We start from the raw sequence: 20,527 nt of genomic DNA, 5'->3' as shown, positions 1-20,527 counted from the left end.
AGCATGATAAATGAACAGAAGAAAAATATTAATGCAAACTACAATATTATGACACTAATTGTACACTAATAATATTTAAGTGCCAAAAGTTTACCAAGTTGCACTGAAGATCACTTTCTTAATGATTCTAGCAGTATGGTTCTTTGACTTGCTATAATGGTTGCTATACTGCAACTGCTAATTACTATAAAACAATTAGCTAAAACCAATAGCTCAAATTTAGGCTTGGTAGCTGTACAAGCACTTGGGTATGGCCTGTTTAAGCAAATATCTGCAACTGTAAGATAAAATCTGGATACTTTATTAGTTATGACAGCTCTGAATCCATCACAAAGCAAACAGGAAACAGCAGGAGTGTTTTATGAATGCATTTATGCTTCACTTTTCCTAAGAAAAAAGGCAGCCCACTATTTGTCATGTGCTGTCTTACAGCTGATTAGTTACTTACAGTACATCAAGAATAACAGAACAGCTGACTTCAGAAGGGAGTTTAGTTAGTTCTCTAATAGAGCACGCCATGTAAATCAGTGCACAGCTTGAGGGACGCCTCAAAGTGTAAGAGGAGGTGTATCCTTTGGAAATTTTGAAGCATACAAAATGCATCCCTCTCTGTCCCTTCAATTTCTGTAAGAGCACAAAATAAAAGCACCATTCATGTTCCTCTTAAATCTCTGAAATGTGACTTTGAGACACCAAGATCTTTAACAGACCTTTGGACAGGGCAGTATTTCACCCTAAGGATGGTTTGCTATGAATTAAGAGCAATGGGAATGTTCTGGCAAGTTTCTCCTCCTCTTTTGTGTACAGCTAATCGATTATTGTGTGGATGGAATTCAGATGTACTAATATTCTAGGGAAAGCACATGCCTTCTTAATGAATCTTCTGCTCCTCTAGTTGTGATAAAGGCAAAACCAGTAAGATTAGGGCACAGTGACACAGAAAATGAACAGCTTAAAAAAAACCTAACTGATGATAGATAACTAAAATCAGTACTTGGAAATTCTTTTCCATAGGTACTTAGCATTAACAGATGCTTGCTTGAGTGTTTCTGATAAGGAACATTCCTCCCTATCAGACATGCAACTCCAAACATTAGGAGTCATGAATCAGGGCTTGCAGGAAACAATGCTATAAATTATGAGATTTTGTAAAATAATGCCAAAGGGCTTTTGTGTTTTCTGAACCATTTTCAACTGAGTTTTTAATGGCTATTTTTACCCTTTATGGCCATGTGTACTAGCATCAACCTTGGGTAGTTTTTATTTTTTTGTGAAAATGCAGCTTTTTCTGTGATGATGGGACCTCGACAGACCTTTCAGAAGAACATTTCATATCATGAGTGAGAGTGGCAGACAAGCCTGAAAGACTTTCTTTCCCTTATGAAACACCCTGTTGAAGTTGCAGCCAATATAGAGACACGCTTATCCAGTGCACTTGGACACCGCACATAGCTAGCTGATGAAGGGTAGACCCTTCACTCTGTTCAGAGGTCTTGGCTTCAAAGTGACTGACTGTATGAAAGCCTCAAAGCAAATGCTCTAGACAGTGGCGGTTTGCTCCCCATACCCACTTTTCCCCAGTGAAGATCCTTCATGAAAACTTCAGCCTGGCAGAGCTGATGCAAGTGAATTCAAGGGGGCAGAAGATCTGAGCCTGTCTGACCTGGGATAATTTGCATTCAAACAAAATAAATCCAGCTCAATTCCCATAGCAATTTTACTTTGCTATGAATAGCTCAGCAACTCGAATAACGAGGAGCTCGGGTTACATCTGATTGCCAGCTGTATTGCTTACTAAGAAGTTAGGTCAGTGGTTCCCAACCTTTTAATTTTCCTTCTTGGAGTATACATTGCTATGGATTAGTTACATGAGAGACTGGTCACAAGAAACTCTGTAGGGAGCAAAGTATCAGCTTTGCTGATATTCCACATACACAGACATATACATATGTTGAAATATCTATGTGGGAAGGAGAAAGGGAGGGGAACAAAAGAGCTTAGGCCATTAAGGGAATGGAAAACAAGAAGCAAAGATGGCCCAACAGTGAGAATGTCGGACTGGCGTCTGGGTTATCTGGATTAAACTCCCAGTTCTTCAGTTTCTCTGTTCCTTATTTCTCAGCTTTAGAGTCAGGATTTTGTAATCAATCCAGTCAATGCTCAAGACAGACTTATGAAGGCTCATGTCTGACCCCAGCTGGGTTGTTCTATTAAAATGCCTCCATCTTTCTCACTATAAGCTGCAGCCCCAGCCTTCAGAATTTCACTCAGTAGCTCCAGCTGTGATCCAGTGACCAACTGGACTAAGCACAGAAGGTCACAGGATAGGTATGCTGTCTAATAGGTGGCACCACTCACAGGAACAGCAATGCTGCATGGTCCGTGAGCCAGAAATATGCGTTCAGTCGCTGGAGTCTGATAAAGTTGATAGGTTTGCTTACAACTAGGAATTCCCTTGCTATAATGATTTCTATTTTTCACATGCCTATAGAGAAAGTTTGATTACTTAACATCACTGTGAAAGAAGGAGCAAGAAAGCCTAAATTTCACCTTTCCTTCTTCTGCTGTAATCCCCTATTTGAAACAGGGCAGAAGCCCAGGTATGTCTGAAACACGGTTTTTGATCCCAAGAAATGGTAAATCAATAAAACCTTGAATGCAATTCATACTATTAAACATGAAATGCAGCGCAGCATCATCCTAAAGATCCACTGAATTAAAATAAGACCTCACCATTTTCTTAGCTCTTCACAATGTTGAGAAACCAGTACAATAGCAACTCCATGTAACATTCAGATAACTGTAAAACCATCCTTAGCATTTAGATCTTGGTTTTAAAAGGGCATTTGAATTCAAAGTGAGTTATTTGCTAAGTTAAATGTAGTAATTTGCATCTATAATTCATGTCATGAAAAAACCTCATAATTTGTAGGAACCATTTATGGCCATTGACCTGCCTTCACAATGTTATATTGCTGAGCATACCATGGGTCCAAAGATTCTTTGCTTTCTTACCTGTACCTACCAATAAGCAGTGCTCAGACATACTGCACTAATCCTTGTCCTGCTTTCAAACTGTGCACAAATTAGCCTTTCAAATCCACAAATTAGCCTATGATGTTTCTATTCAAAGGAATGATGCACAAAGGTGAGCATGTTATAACTGCTCTGCTGTGCAACTGCACCAAAATTAAAAGCAGAAAACCTGGGTGGATTTGTCACAGACTACAAAAGTTTAATAGAATTATAAATAAAATTTTGATGAGAAAAGATTCTCAGTGCAGTTGTCTGACTATAGAAATATCTGTAACAAATATAACTATATGCATGCAAAAACTGCCACAAAGAGGTTCTGGTTTGGTATGAAATAAAACATCATGCCATAACGCTTACATAGAAAAGGTAATATTACCTTTATATTGGTCCAGATATTGAGCATAAAGAGAGGTAAATCCACCCTTCAACCCAACAGATCAATTTACTTCTCCTGACAGGGTCAGAATACAACATGCAAGTGTCAACCAGTGTTTGGAGTGTTAACACAACAGTTTCCAGGTACTCAGATCCATGTTTGATTTGTACTTACTGAATAGGCCTGCAGTACTAAACTGGTGATGAAAGGTTACTCTGAATTTACCATAAGCAGACTTAAGTCTAAGCCTACGAATTACGTGACCCTTTAGGAGAGATAATTCTTAAGAAAAGTATGAAGGATAGTATGGGAGCATTTACTTGTGTCTTTTCACTGAAGAAAGCAGTTCTATTATACGCCTTTGAGAATGAGAAATGAGAAGATAAAGAAGCTGAGGATAGGACATTTAGTTTCCTGCTTTTACAAAGTCCAACAGAAATTGGCCCAAGAAGGGAGGGGTTTTATTCCTGTTTTAGCAATCACCATTTGCACTGATTTTCAAGCAAGTGAACAGCACTTCTTCATGAAAGTGTTTGCACAGTAGTATTTTCAGTGTGCATGCACTATCTTACATATTAGGCTCTCAAAATACAGTCTGTGGAGCCTAAGTATCCGCATGATGATCTCCGAGATCTCAGGAAACAGAAAAGATAGAGTGACAAAGAGAAGGTTGTGCTTAAAAGCAACTTTCTGTTCTGTGAGATACTTTTTATAAAATTAGTCTAAGAAACCTAAAGACCTACTGCCACAGATGTTGGCACTATGTTAAACACTATAGGCATTCTTATTGAAATAAAAATGCAGTAAAGGCAAGGAAGATACAATTATCTGGAGTTTGTTGACAACTCAGCATGCTGCAGTTATAAAAGGACTTATGAAAAAAAAAAGAACAACCCACAACAAAATCAGCAAAATATTGTGCAGGCAAAATTTCCTAAGCAGTCTGACCCTCTTTGTGCAATGAATCTGCTGAACAGTAGGTTAAGCAAAGGTCAGGTTAAGCATAGGTTAAGAAAAAAGCTCCAAGAAGAGGAATGTGCTGTCAGGGTCACAGAGGCTCTGGGACATCATGGAAGTGTGTGTTTTAGACACTTCAATCCCCTCTGTAGGTCCCAGTCCCAGGGCCTGACTGTCTCTCTGCTCTCTCCTGACACCACAGAACACAAGACCTGAGTTCTCTCTGTGTCACACTGCAGCCCCCAGCTGCTCTCTGTGGACTTTAGGCATGAAATAAGTAACTTCAGCCATAACTTGAGAGAAGTGCTGCACAGTTCAGCTGCTGTTGTATCTTCAATCCTTGCTTAGAAATCAGGATACGCTTGATCTGCTGAGAAGTGCTGCATGAGCCAAACAAGTAGTGTGTCAAAGCACACCAACTCTCGTAACAAGATAATTTGTCTGCTTTCATAGGCAAGCATTAGAAAAATGAATATGAAAAGTAAAAGATGTGGTCCTCCCACCCCGGGTCTCTCTAAAACTCTGTGTCTGCACAGCCACTGATCTATCATTCTAACTTCTTTGCTAGAGCCTGTCCTCGAGCCTCTGTCCCTCGCATTAGCATATCCCTGATTTTCCCTCAAATAATCTGGCCGCTCAGTGGCCGTTAAAGAGGCGCTGAGGGCCAAAAGGTTACTAGCATGAAGGCACTCAAGCCCTATTTGTGCCTACATATTTTCCTACCTAAGAATATATATGCTTCCAGGAATTAAACTCCAATCCTGTCACTTCTCCAGTGTGAACTTGCCCAGCTTAATGTGTCATGACTAAAGATGTGACTGTTCATGCAATCCATCTGGATCATCAGTCATTTACTCCACGTTTTCTGCTTTCCAGGTGGTAATGTAAACAGAGGAAAAGCTAGAAGGACCTCTTGTTGTGAAACATTTCCTCTCTTCACAGCATGTTACACCACACACTCCTCCCACAGCATAAAGCCAACAGCGCTAATGTGCTATGGAAGTAAATTAGCCACAAATAGCACCATAGGGAACTTAAATATTTTGAACGTGGTATACTACATTATCAGGAAATGCCCACCCTCTTTATCTGTCAGGAACAAGGAAATTAAAAGCTTTGAAATTTTAAACTGCCCATCAGTTGCTATGAATCAATCAAACATCTTGCTGTGGAGAGGCAGCATGGGTATGGACACTGGTGAGATAAGAGAGGGTTTAAACTACACTCCCCACCCTGTTGGAACAGTTTCAGCCCACGATTCCACATTTGATCACCCCTGTCCAGGGCTTTTTCTTATATATCTGCACTGAACCACTCAAAAGGGCTAGAATAGGACACCAAACTTGGATAGTATTTCAAATTCTTTATACTAGTTCTCACAAGTTTCACAAACCTGATTTTTTTTCCCCAAGAGTAAATAATCTTTATAATTTACAATGACTTATTCCTTTAACATATAACAATAGAAGTCATGCAATACTGATATACATTCTCTACTTTATTATTTTTTGCAGTAACCCTACATCCATCCACCTCCCACAAAAGTCAGAGACAAATCACATTAACCCTCTCTTTAAAATTTTAGTCCCTTCCTGGAAGAACCACAAAGGTGTTGATTTAAATGACAATTACTATTTTGCCAGTACAGAATATAGTTACTGAATGGCAGAAGAGACAACCACAGGACTGTCTATGCCTCAGGCAGTTAAAATGACCACCCAGAACTCTCTGGTAATCAGAGGAATCACAGAAATAAGAAAAATCAATTAACTATTTCAGAACAGACTACATTCTGTCTGCAATTATACAGCTCTCCTATCAAGAGCAGAAGATGAAAGAGGACTTACTTCCTACATGTGTTCCCAGGATGACAAGTGATAATGTACATTTTTGTAGATCTAAAACTGAAGTCCCTCTCCTGTCTAACAAGGGAAACAAGCCTCAAAACCTACTTTCCTTTTTTACTTCCAACGCCAAGCTTCATCAGGACTTGACTGGGATTCGGCCAAGTAATGTCTTTACATTTACTCTTGACTTTGTATTTTTTGGTGGCCGTCATGCTTCCTTTACTCCATTGTCACAATACTCTGGCAGCATAGCAGAACAAAAACAATTGGCATTAGTACACTGAAACAATTCTGGCAGCTTCAGGCACCAGATACCAAGCACTTTGGTGCATTTTCTAGCAGCAGCAGCTAGTTCTCTGGGAAATTGCCTAAACTCCTGCCTCATATTACTCGAGGCTGTTAGTAGTCCAAGTCGTCCATAAGAACAGCAGATGGTTTCTCTGCCCTACAAGTAGGCCATTTTTTTCCATCTAACTTTTGATTCAGTGAAATCTGACTATACGGCACCACCTTGGATTATTTACAAGACATGTTTTGGGGTCCACAGTAGAAATGGACATGCTTCACTTTCTCAATGAGCCAGTGGTACTTCCCATTTGCAAAATGTCTCTCTAAACCAAACAGTAACTGTAGTAACATTTCCCAAGGAAATGGGGAGCCTCTGGACTCAAGGTGCAGGATGATGTAGGGAGGAAGAAAAGAGAACACTCCTAAGGCCAGGTTCTGATTTGAAGTAGTCAGCATAAAACTTTTCATTCACTACAAGCTTCAGATGAAGCCCATAAGCAATGACAGCAATGACCTGTCAATAACAGTGGAAGATACTGTGCTACAGGAATCAGTAGACAACAGCTACTCACTTAGGTCTCAGCCTGGAAATTGTCTTTTTACACCCCTTTGCTTAAGCTTTTGCTGCTAGAGGCAGGATAACAATCTGATCATCGATATGAGATGTTAGGAGTGCAAAGAATATCCTTACAGCCTTCCCATGGCTTCTAGCATGAAGAGAAGCCAGCAAACAGACAAAACCTGGAGGCTGAAGATACTGTTGTGGTTGTCTGGTCTCTCAGTGATTTCAGAGACATCTACTGCAAACAGTGCAACATGGTGGACTATAGGGAATAATCTTTTGTCAGAAAAAGTAGCAAAAAGGTGCAAGTGATGGAAATGTTTTTCTTGCCCATACGATAATCATCTATAGGGGCTGAAAAATAATTAATCTCGTCCCTAGCCCAAGTGGTATTTTAGTCTTTAATTTATACTTGCATCTAACAAAACAAATAACAAAACTCTCTGTCAAGCATTAACAATAAATGAAACTGGGTAGCCACATTTTTAGAAAAGTTTAAACTTTCTTCTCCATCACTGTGTTACAGCAGTTATACCTACCCCTTACCATGAGCAGACTATGCTTCAATTACAATATTAGCTCAAAATATTTCTTGAGGTTTAGTCTAGCCTAATTTTAAGACTTACTGTTTTGATGACTTCCTCCTAGAAAAAAAGAATGAGTGTGTTGCATAAGCCAAGGCTGGTCAAGATAGGATTATTTTTACATGCTCACTCTTTTCACTGAATTGCAATAATTTGCACAAAGAAAAAGCAAATCTGGTTTTAATTTCACAGTTTTTTTTTAAAAACCAAAAACAAAACTAATTATATTCTGGTGTTATATACATTCCATATCTCATGGCAAAGAAACAGCAGATCTGAAGAGTAATCCATGTTTCATTAGTTTGTGTACTCTACCACAGAATATAATATTACGTTCTTAAATTAGTTGGAAGCCGCACTGTGCTGCAGAGTATAAAAACAAAAATGAGGGCTCAAGCTAGGTCAAGCATATTTTGTATAGGTCCATTAAAAAACCCATTCCATTAATATTAATAAAGATGTTGAGACACAAAAGTCCTTCAATTAACATATATTAGGCAGGCAAGCACAAGCATTCAAGTGATCCCACTGTGAACAGCAAGAAACCAGTCTTCAAGAATAAAGCCATGAGTGTTTTGTGTACATAGTGGGGCAGCTAGAAATGCTAATGCCACAGGAGAGTGAAAAGGCAACACCCCATTGTCTGTGCAAGTAAATATCACATTATTGCCTCAGCTTCCTCTACTATTAAGCAGGTTTGCGCTGGGCCTTGTTATTCCAGTCAGAATAACCTCAAGACCTATTATCTTTGTCTTCAAACCTTTTTCTTTTACTATTTTCTTGGCAGGAACTAGCTGGGCAGCCACATATGAGACTGAGGGAAAGGATTTTCATCTGACTGTACAACTTGTTTATAGATTTCCCTAGCTTATGAACTCACACTGTAAAAAAGAAATTAACTTGCATGTTCCAGAAATTATGCTGGACAATAATGGTTCCCACGGTACTGAGCTTCAACCATCAAGACTCATTCACTTGCGTGTGACCTGATTATTTGACATTTCTTCACCCTCATTCTTAGTGACTTCCGAGCACGATAAACAATAAAAGGTTACTGATGTCAACCTATTATGAGCCAGGATGCTGTTCTCATCTAACACACAGTAAAGCCAGCACTGAAGCTTAATTAATACATGTTTGTAAATTGTACTGAGCTGCAAGGCATTATGATTCCAGGTTTCTTCTGCAAATATTTACCTCAAAGCTTTAGTCAACGCTTTACTGCCTGAACCAAAGATAAGTTCTGCTTCCATCAGCTATTCACATAGCTGGTCAAATCACTGTCAAAGCAAATCAATAGAAAATTCCTTTAGCATACTGTAATTTATGGTACACCTGCAGCAACAGAATTGGGATTAAAATGGAATGAGAAAAGGCAAGAAAGAACCAACATTTCTGCTCCTAGTGACATGATCAAAAAGACAGAGGAAAACCTTGTTTGTAATGTAATTACCCATTAAAGTTCAATTCAGATACCATTTAAGGGCTAGTCAAAGCCTTCCTAATAAAAAATGAGTGGTTTTTAGAAAAATGATACTGAAGTCTGAGTTCCAGCTGACAAAACTCACTGTAGTTCTCACTGCTAGCATAATAACTAAGATAACTAAGTTTAATCCCTCTCCTAGCAGCTTACTGAGAGAAGACCATTACAAAGTGATGCATATGGATGTAACAGCTTCTGTATGCGGGCAGGAGTCAACTCAGAGGGAATGCTTCCGATGCCCAAAAAGGCTGCTGACTCTAGTGAGGCTGCTGTCAGTATCACTGAACACTGCAACTTCCAAACAGAAAAAAAAATGGTATTTTCTAAAAATTCCCTAAAGCACTATATGTCTGTTAAGTCAACGTTACTCATGACCAGGAGAGAATGAAATCAGAAGCAAACAGCTCTGAAATTGTCTTAAAGAACTGACAGATAAATAACTGGCATCACAGTTCTGATACCTTTGCCTAGCATGGCCCCAGCTTTTACCTTGCCCCCATCCATGGACTGTAAATTTCAAGACCACAGACATTGAAAACAGCATTTAAACTTCCGTCCTTCTCTCACTGTTTGCAGTACCGGACACCAGTCCCAGTGATCAATCTACTATGTCTTTCAAAGAGAATGGGACATGTCATTCATCAAAAACACAAAACCTTTCCCAAAAAGCTGAAAATCAGAAAACATTATCTTAAATGTCTTGTAGAATCAAACAGAACTGTGACAAAAATTGCACACACCAAAATAACCAAAAGGGACTTACAGAGCTAGTAACAAACTCCCAGCAACCACCCAGGCCAGTCATAACTGGAAGCCTATGTTGAGTCAAAGTCAAGTTCCCAACTGAGTACGAGTGTGCAAATCATAAAGCTATCACCATAGTCAGGGCCCTGGTTGTGCAGAGAGGCTGAGGGAGTAAGCTTGTGAGGAAAAGAAACAAAACATTTAAGAGCAGTTTTGATCCCATTGTTTGCTCAGATCAAGTGGATTGCGTGGGGCCAGGGCACAACCAAGATAACTCCTGTACTTTCCGCTCTACTGCTGCGGGTCAGGAGTGGTCTGCTTGAGTTGGACTTGAACTACAGTTTCACAGACCGTCATTGTGTTTTGGGTAAACAAAAGCCTTTACACTCCAGGTCTGCAAACCTGGTATCTTCCTCAAACACTTCTGAAGTGGAGGAAGAAGGGGGAAAAAACCAGAAATAAAACTTTGTTTAGGTTAATTATTAGTGACTGAAAGCTGCTATTAGTTATTAGAATCAGCCTCCAAAGAGGGACATATTTTATATATTCAGGAGGGCACAGCTGTGCAGAACAGAGTATGCTGCATCTTAGCAGCAGAGATGGTCCAAATGAAAATAGTGGCGCTTAAAATAAAACCCCTCATTTACATCAAAGACATCCTGTTATGAAGAGGTCAAGTCTGTGCAGACAGGTCATCCTCTTCTGACCTTTATGAGGGCATTTGACTATAAGCTTCACTCTAATGGACCAGGGAAAGTGTGGGAACTAAGTTTTGTGGAAAGACTTTGCTACAGCAAGAAAAATACTGATGTTTCAAGTATAGACAGGGTCTACGAATGCCTTCAGAACTTATGATAAGACTAGGCTTAAGAAGAAAGGCCAGGATGAACTGCCTATCTATGTACAAATGGATGGCTCCCCGTTTCTGGATTTGCTTTAAGGGTGTAAGTAGTAGTGCTCGCAACAGCTTGAAGTTTGATCTGAAATACACCAATGAATAATTTCCATGCTCTTATTGGCAGCACTAAGGCAGCAAGCAAAAATGACTGAGGACCAACTCCTGTGGGCACTCCTGTGAGCTGTGTTCTCCTAAACAGCATACTGTGCTCAGGCTGATGGAGTCAAAGCACTCTCAGTGACACAGGATTTCCTCTATGCATGCTCCAGGCTTCCAGGGCTTTTTTATATAAGCCATGGAAGAATGCTACCGCTATTAGTTTCCTGTCCAGCAGAAGCAGACTTTTTCTCCATCATTTATCTTCTTTAATTCCATTTCTTACCCATCAGGAATCAGTAGGGACAAAATGCTTAGCATATTGTTGCCTTAAGCAGAAAGCTTATCACACAGATATGGAGAAGGACAATCGATCTAATCACACAATTCATCAGCAGTCAAGCCAATGCTGAGACCAGACACAGTGTCTTTTATTTGTCTAGTAGAATTTAAAGTACCTTAAAGAATATGGCTTTTTCCCACTGTGACCTCATTTTCCTGTAAGTTTTTCTTATTTTCATCTTTACCTTATTACTGAAGGAATAACGGCAAAATGTCCAGTGAAGAAAATTATGATCCTGTAAAACACAGTTTGTATTTTATAAAGGATGAAGATATCATGGTATGGGAATATAAAGAAAGTCGAGGAACTCATATGCCAGATGCTGTTCATGTTGGGTTGGTATAACAGCAGAAAATATAGGATTTGTATATTGGCTTCTGGGTGGACTAAAAATAGTTTTGAGAATGAGTCAAATCACCAGCTCTGTACTTAGTTTCTCTTCAAGGTCCCAGAGGGCAAAATTTTGTCCTATTTTTACAGCTGTAGGTTTCTAAAGGAACCTCAGTGTGAGCGGCAATTATTTTGTCCTTTTACCAGCAGTCTGGCTCACTGGTTTTGAGATTTTCTGCAGAAGAACCTTGGGATTTGTCTCAACATATTTAATTAGACTTAAAGTGGGAGATCGAGGAATAAGAGGCTGTTGTTAGCATGAACTTAAATAATGCTAATACGGGGTGCAATTAAACAGCTACAAAGAATGGGTACATGAATTGCTTTGCCTGCCTGCCTCTTAGGTGGCCAGACTGTGTTCAGAAGCTGTAATTTTGTGGCTTCTCTGATACTTTGAGCAAAGTCCTGCCCTCAGACATGCACACACAACTTCCACCGAATTAATGCATCTATTTATCTTTCAGTGCTACATTCAACCTTTTCTCCAGTTGTAGACTCCTCTGACAGCTCAGCAAGTGTAACATGATACATCCTTCTCTCCTCTTCCCTTGACTAGACACTAACAAACATAACAGAACTTGAGACAAGAGAAAGAGGCTCATTATAGTGAAAGATTCAATCACATCTTACCAAAAAACGAAAAAGGAGGGCACTAGCTAGTGCATGAAGCTGACTCCAATGTTCTAACTGAGATACAGAAATAGAGAGAAGGGCCCACATTCACCTCTAGTGTAAGCAGGTGCAGCCTCTCAGGCCTCCAGGCCAGCGCACGTGCTTAGGGCTGAATTTGGCCTGGGCAATAAACCCCTGTTTCATACAGTTTTACAGGACCTGAAATGTACTAATTTTCTCCCTGACCCAGAATACACATACACATTTACTCTGCAATGTAACGACAGGAGAGTTCCTTCATGTTGTATGTTTCTTTCATCTGGGTGCATGTTTTGTACTTGCTGTATATCCTCACCTGTCTCCTCTGACAAGTAGCATCAACATCCCCAGAAGTGCTATATAATAAACTACTCATTCATTATGTTCCCTATTTTCTATGTTGTGTATTGGACTATAGCGTAAATTTGTTTCACTTTGTAAGAGAGAGTTCTTGCTCACAAGGGGAACATGACTTCTGCTCCAAAATGCACAGTTATAAATTACTTTCAAGAATGTCTCTAGAACACAAATGGACTACTGACAACTCCAGAGGTCTAATTTACTGTGTGACTGCAAACAGCTCACTTTATACAAGAGATTATGTATACATAGACCCAACATAATGAGATAGGAGACAAAAACTAGCATACAAAGACAACCACATAGTTTATAGACAGAATAAGACAGCAGCAAGTCTTCAGAGACAATGTCATCATGAAAGGGGAGTTAAAGAGAACGAAGCAACAGTAAATATCTGGTTTTAATGCATATGAGATGGCACAAATTGCAGATGAGAATGGGCAAAGGGCAAGAGAATGAGGCAGGAATACAGATAACACTGAGTAAGTCCCAAAACCAACCTTTTATTCTAACAGCAGCCAGCACCATCTCCTTCTGAAACACTGACACCACTTGCCCCTGTAATTCTGTGGATTTGGCATAGTCTGCTTCCCAATTAGATTCAATTGCTAAAGGCAATTATAAGAAATACTATATTACTAAATAACAATAGTAATATAATTACAATTAAGTAAGAATTGGCTGAAGCCAGGAGTTTGAAAAAAAAAATTAATTTGGGAAGAATGAACAGCTTGAATTGGAGAATCCAAGCCAAGGATGAACCAGCAAGACAAACCAGTGGTCTGGATATATCAGCTGGGACTGCTGAAGGGATTGAAGGAAACTCCAAGAAGTCATGATGGAGTAATGCAGGACCTTTATTACAAGTAATAATGAATATCAGTGGAGAGAGGAGTTAAAAATTTTGCATTAGTGTCTAGTTGGGCCGCATTAAACTGATGCCAGAGAGAAACTCAAATTGTATTTACTAATAAAAGTGAACCCATTAACGCAAGGTTTTAAGAGTTAAAAAAAAAAACACCCAAAACATAGCACTGAAAGTGAGAATGTATTAACAAAATACATGAAAATGAACAAAATTATCACAATTTCTTTGGAAGGAATGTATCATATTTTCCACAGACAGTCCAGAACACGGTTTTCTGAAGGTGAGTGAAGTACATCCATCTTCTGAGCAACTTTGATAAAATGACTGAGCAAATCTGTACTATGTACAACATAAGCCTGGATTTTAATACATCTGTCATGCTCTTATCACTAAGTATGATGGTGCTACTCAATGTCTGAGGGTGAAGCAGACATGTAGGAAGATTGAAAGAAGATTCCTTGCATACAAGATACTTTCATTTAAAAGATATAATCATGGGCTTCTTACTGCATAACAGCTTTGCTCCAGCAAATAAAGGAAACAGAAAAGGGCAGAAGACAGAAGAAAGCAAATTTCCAATTGAAAAAAATCAAAGTACCTCAACACTTTGATGATGAAGAGACAAGAAACAGTACTCACACTAAAATTGTACACATTCTCCTAAAATGCTAACTTAATATATTAAAGTACTTATTCAGATAGAGCACAGACCCAGTTTTGTCTTCTGACGCATCAAGAAAATCGTGTTGACTGATGGAAATATTTGGTCTCAAATCAGCAGATCAGCATAAAACTGTGGGGCCTTACTGTCAACTAAACTATTAAAACACAAGTAAGATGCACACATCTCTTAACAGATCTGTACCAAAAGAACAAATTCTTGCCCCTTTCCAGTATTAAGTTAAGGTCATCTTGCCTAACAAACCATTTCATATAGACTCTCTTGAAAGCCTACTCTGCAGGCAATGGCAGATAACAGACAGCTGAATGACTGAATACTCTAGGTCATCCAAAAAATTAGATCAAAGAGTCCCTGTAGTCTATTGAAATGCAATTGCTTCCAAATCACATTGTGTTGTTCCAGGCTTGAAAGAATGGGTCACTGCAGTTTTATTGTAGGGAAGCTATTGCTAATGAAAGGAACAATGGAAAGATTAGTGCTACCAACCATATAGAAGAAACACCACTTTTGGTTTAATTGCAGTGAACAAAGCAAATAGGAAAGAAGGGCAACCAAGTGACAAAAGTAGTTGGTGCAAAGAGGATATAGAAGCTATTCACAAGGTTCTCTTGATCAGAGCACAGCGTCCAGACTTAACATATGATTACTGAATTTGGATCACAGTGAAAAGTGACGTGGTTGTCTTTATAGACAGCTGACGACACAGTTTTAAGAAAGCAGCCTTGCAAGCTGGAAGAGTAAGAATCTTGTTGATAACTTCCCTGGGATTCATTAGGTGCACTGAAATTATTTAATAAACGGCTAGGGAGAGGAAAAAAGTTACACTTTGTGATACCTACTCTGCAGGAGATTATTATAAATAACGGTTTACTTCACTTACCTGCTTAAAATAACAATTTAAAGTGAAATCTGCTCAACCTTGGAACTGATTAAAGATTCTAATTGTTGATAATCTAGATATTGCAAAAACCTAGGTACTGCCATAATAAATTTGTTCATGGCAATATTTATTCTCTTTTGATCAGTTTCTGGATCTTTTCTAAGTGAATCTTACCAGTCATAACAATCTTTATGTCGAGACAGTGGTAAAAGATCCATTTCAGCCTCAGTTAAGATCACCACATTCTGTTTCTTTGTGACCTGAGGCAGACTTGAACCTTCCTTCTCCAGACAAGACTTGACAAGCCCAACTTCATTTAGCTCATAAGGCATGTTAAAAAACAAAACGTGACCAAACAAGGGAGATCACCCAAATCATAACTGTTGTGTGCAGGTAGAGCACTTCTTTATAGGAAAGGACAAACAGTGAGAACAGGCTTTTTTCCTGCATGAATAAAGCTAGCAGTTGTGAAAATGAAGCTTCCACAGTAACAGCTAAGCACATCTGATATTAACACAAACACAAGTTAAAAAGAAGACAGCTTCATTCCAATACCTGGCACCTGCTTCAAAGTCATGTTTTCAACTGTTCAGGTGAACTATAACATACTAATTCCTCTAACTTGCTAAGAATTAAAAATAAATAAATAAATAAAGTAGAGCATTCAAATTATAATTCAGGCTACTTCAACTACTTATCAGTATTCAACAGCTCTTCCTAACCAACAGTCTTCAAGTCACAGATTACTATTTCAAAGGAAACACTGGGCGTCTCAAGTGCTCCTTTTCTGGTCTGGTCACACAGTTTAATAGCCCTTATGGACAAGTGCCTTTACAAAACGGATTTCTAGAGGGTGACCCAACATATCCCCTGGACCTCAGTCAACCACAAAGCATACAGGTAGTTTTATAGACCTTATGCTCAAATGTCATTGCTTTAATCTGCATCCACAAGAGACTGCTTTGCAAGTACAAGGCTTAAGGCTAAAGAGCATCGATAACTATTAGTTTTGTAGATGATTCCTCTGAATTACATCAATAAAGACTTCTCGGAAGGCAATGAGCACTGTCAAATGTATTTTGAAAAAATAATTTCTGAGTAATAATTTTTCATAGACTTGGATGACATCCATAAATGGAAAATAAGCAATAATAATATTTAACACATTCATAAGAGATCAACTAATTCAAATTTATAACCCCAAACAAGGCAGCAATTGTCAAAAGAAGTGAAGGGAAATTGGTTCCTAACTGCTGCTGAGCTAAGAAATTGCCCTTCCTTAATGCAATTGACAAACCTAGGTATAATATTTTTTTTCTTACAAGCTTACAGATTGAATTCTTTTTTTCTTTATTCATATTAGTTCAGAACGGCATTTACTTAAAAGCAAGCAAAAAACATATCACTTATCACAAACAAATGAAAATTGGCATGGTATAATTACTAGGACTACCAGCCACTCTTTTTACCCCAAAAGACTGATCAAAAACCACAAAGGGTGTGAAGCAGCTCATTGGCTATAACAAAACTTCTTCTGTTAAAAGCAATACCAACTAGCGGTATTAGGACATTCCAATGGTTCATGGTATCCTAAATACTGTATGAATCACCTTCAGCTACTATTCCACATATGAAAATACTTTTGATGCTGATTTGTTTTAAAGAAACACTTACCAAGCCTACACATGTAGAAATTGCTACCGAGGAGGTGCTATCGTTCCTTATAAATCCCTGGTAGAAACACTGCTCAATTTCACGTTCCTGAGAATTTGACACTCCATCTTTCCCGAGCACCTGGACAATAAAACTGTTGCTTAAAATGGTTGAAGGTTTAAGTTCTAAGTGAAGTTCCTGTCCAAATGCTGAAAATTTGTAGTGCAAGGAACTCTTTGAACTCTGAGTTGATCTCTTTCTCCTAGTACTGTGCAAAACATCATGTGAAATATATGATCCACTGGAATCCACTTTGACAGGTGTCACAAATACATAATCTGTAATGATAAAAAGTTAGCATCAGCTTTTTTATCCAACAAATAAGGCAAGTGTCATTCTAATGTGGTAAGCATCAAACTTTTACTATGGCAGGAAGCATTCCCTCATTTTGGAAATGGCCTGAAAGCTCTGCAGGCAACATGTGTATAGTCTTGCCTGCTGAAATTCACCCCCGTAACTCACACAGGCTCTCAAACTGTGTTTGTTTCTTTTCTGCCCCACTGAGAGGTACAGACTAACTAGCATAGCTGTGAACATTCCCACAATCAGTCTTCTGAAGGCATTTGTCATCACCAGCAGATCCGGAGGTTTTCCCCCTCTCCCTGTATTAATTGCTGTCAAATGTGAAGGCCACTAGTGCTTAAGAGGGTTTTTTTCTTTCCCTAAGAAGGCAGCAAATATTACATTACTGTAGGGGTAACCATGACTAAGACTTTGTAGAACTGTACCACTTATTCAAATGGATCAAAGGATTAATTTATTAATGCCTTAACTGAGGAAGACCTCATCTCTTTGTAGTGACTTGGTTAGACTGGGTTTCAAATCATAACTGACCTTCAGCAGAAAGAGATTACATCCTACCTAATAACCTTTATTCAGCCATTGCTAAAATTGTATGTCAAAGAAGTTTACTGTTTTGGACAAAATATGTGAAAAACTACAAAACTATTTGTGAGAAGGCCAAGATCTAATCACAACCACCTAAGAAAGTTAAAAAAAAAAGAGGCCATGACTCAGGTAGCTGTATAAGCAGGTGCCTAGCTTGAAGTACACTATCACTGCTGATCTAGCCATAAACAGGGATTACTTGTATCCTGGAAGCCAGGTCTGAATTTTAGCCATTGGCTGAACCAGGACCTTTGCACCTACTCAGTAATTATGCTGAACAAACTGCTTCCCAACCCTATTTCAGTTTTGAGATATATTTCTCTGTGAATACTTAAAGATGCTCATGCATCTGACTGTAAAACAGTTCATTTCTCTTCCTAAATCGAAATAACATGATTCAAAAAAATAAAAACAAAATCCTGCTTCTTGTGTTGTACCAGATGTTGCAAAAACTATCAATCTCTTTGCCTGAATAGATGTTATTTGACACACATTAAGTTTAAAACATTACCAGTGATAGGTTGTTTTTCCTTAAGACAGTGGAAACAATGCATCAAAAGCTTTGACTCTCCTCAAGTGGTGTTAATCAACGGCAGGAGTTGAGGATGCTAAGCAGGCTAGTTGCCAAAAAATGCAAGCAGCTGCTGGAGAGGGAATCCCCCAGCGAGCAAACAATAGGGTGCAGGAGGGGTTTCCTTTCTGCACCCTGGTGTGGTTCTCTATTGTACTTTGTTTCCACTCGCACCCAATAAAAAGCATACACTGCACTTCAAACTTCCCAAAGTCATCAGCATCTAAGTGTTAGTCTCCGCAACCTGGGAACAAACAGCTGCTGAGCTCTCACTCACACAAGTCCTTCCTCACCAGGTTTGTTTTCCCTTAGCCTGCGCTGCAGGGCTTCTTCTGCTCTCCCACTCAAACCTTTTCATTACTTCTGTCTCATTGCTTCCGTACTAGACACACGAGGTTTTGTTGTTGTGGATACATATGCATTCATTTTTCTAATCACACATGTAAACAGGGGTGTATTTACCATCTCATTCGTTTTGCTGTTACATATTGTTCCTTTTAGCTTTTGCACATGCGGTTTAACAACTTAATCTCTGCCCATGGTTAGCTATTTTACAGCAGCTAACTTGCTTTCACTCCAATGTTCCCTTAACACTGCGGCTCCTTCCCTTTAAACGCTCAGTCCACCAAAAAAAAACGCATCCACGCAAATGTTCATATACACAGAAAGAGCAATACAAACCATGATTCAATTCACTGATGCTGTCACTGGTTAAAGTTGCTGCATGAGACATGCAGCAGAGGCAGCACAGCTGAAGGGTCTGTAAGAGAAAAAAAAAAAAAAAAGAGAGAAAAAAAAAAGAGAAAAAAAAGAAGTATTGGGCGAGATTTACTTGACAAGGGAAGGCAGAAAGACAAGGCACAGAAACGGCGCAGTAACCTGGTCTGAAAGTACACCAGGCGACTGCAAAAGAAAGTGTTCTCGACCTGCCTTTACAGCGCTTCCGAGCCACGGGAGAGCCAGGAATCGCATGGAGCTGCCGCTGAGAATCGCAACAGGTAAAGTCCAGCCGACAAGCAGGAGACAGTCCATGTTCCGCCGCGCACCTGGTGTGCTACCTGCTCCCCGAAGCGTGCGGCGGGCGAGCCCGGATCCCCCGCATGGTCACCTGGGCTCTGCCCCGCAGCAGCTCCGGCAGCCGGCCCGCAGCGCCGCGTCCCCGCCGTGCGCGGCGGCGGAGCCCATGGAGCGGTGCCCGGTGCGGTGCGGGTGAGCGCGCCTCGCCACCGCCGCCGCGCACGCTTTAAGCCGCCGCCGCCGCCGCCGCCGCGGGGCAGCGCTGCCTCCGGCGCCGCGTCTCGGAGCGGCCGCCGCCCGGGGGGCGACGCGGAGCGGAGCAGGCGGGACCAATGGGGAGGTGGCGGGGCAGGGCCGGGGCCGGGACTCGGGCGGGGAGGCACCTGGGCTGGGGGGCGGCGGAAGCGGAGGGGCCGGGACAGCGCAGCGCTGGGGCTGGCACACACCTGAGGGGGCGAGGGGAACCTCGCAGGGTGAAAGCAGGGGCCGAGGCACGGGGCTCCGTCAGACGCACGGGAGCTCTTGTGATGATGCTGGGAGAGGAGCAGAGTCAACCCCAAAGAGGCAGACAAACAAGTAAATCAAACGAAGATTAGGTTGTCTGTGAAGAAAACACAGCTGTGACCGGTTACTCAAAATCCAGCACTCCTGTCCGTCATGGAGCTGACTTTTAGACAGTGGCTTACACGGGTGAAAGGAGCCAAGTGCAGCACCTGGTTCTGGTCTTCACTAATCTCCTATGTATGCTGTTAGGTTACACTTCCCTTCTACAGAAAACTGCAGTAAAGTATTAAAGATCTAAATAATCTGAAAGGAAACTGAAGTATTGAAGTGAGTGGGGCTGGTCCAGGCTGGAAGCCAATGCAGAACTTGTTCCTGATGGTTTTGGCTGCACGTAGAGAAGTGTCCCTCACCTGATGACCTCCCTGTTGCGCTCGAAGGGTTTCTAGTATGTGTCTCAGTCCAATTTCACTTGAAATCTCCTTTGTGGTAAGGCCTCACCATGAGAACAAACAGCAGCTGTGTCAGTTTAAGGTGTCACCATCCCAGAGTGGAGAGCACACTAGGAGCCGGGGTGAGCTGGAGGTCATCTCCTCTTTCTGCCTCCTTCTCCAGGGGTTTTGTTTGGGGCAGTGGATTAGACAGATCTGAGACAGTTTCCCATCTAAAGCATTTGCTGTCTTTAAGCATTAAATAAGTTCCCAGGTGTGGAATTTCTCCTTCACCTCTCACTGTTTCCCAGTGGGCTTTACATTGTCACCTTGCTGAATATATTATGATAAAGTTTCAAGA

The 20,527-nt window shown here is 40.3% G+C and overlaps 1 protein-coding gene across 2 annotated transcripts in view; it reads right to left on the bottom strand.

Annotated features, from left to right (window-relative positions):
- The window catches only part of ADAMTS18 (ADAM metallopeptidase with thrombospondin type 1 motif 18), a 75,605-nt gene extending 56,110 nt beyond the window's left edge, over positions 1 to 19,495 (bottom strand). The window contains exons 1-3 of one of the 2 annotated variants that reach the window (XM_057401174.1): positions 19,144 to 19,495; positions 18,899 to 18,977; positions 16,720 to 17,036 (exon numbers count right to left, since the gene is read on the bottom strand). In XM_057401174.1, coding sequence (XP_057257157.1) covers positions 16,720 to 17,036; positions 18,899 to 18,950 — 369 coding nt within the window. In that variant the 5' untranslated portion in view covers positions 18,951 to 18,977; positions 19,144 to 19,495. The remainder of the gene's footprint in view (positions 1 to 16,719; positions 17,037 to 18,898; positions 18,978 to 19,143) is intronic. The other variant, XM_057401173.1, reaches the window with a different exon arrangement.
- Between the last annotated feature and the right edge of the window lie 1,032 nt (positions 19,496 to 20,527).

The sequence above is a fragment of the Pezoporus wallicus genome, unplaced genomic scaffold (genome assembly GCF_028554395.1).
Source record: "Pezoporus wallicus isolate ANWC-B61680 ecotype Strahan unplaced genomic scaffold, APGP_CSIRO_Pwel_v1 contig_420, whole genome shotgun sequence".
NCBI classification, from domain to species: Eukaryota; Metazoa; Chordata; class Aves; order Psittaciformes; family Psittacidae; genus Pezoporus; species Pezoporus wallicus.
This window is presented reverse-complemented; position numbering and strand designations above follow the sequence as displayed.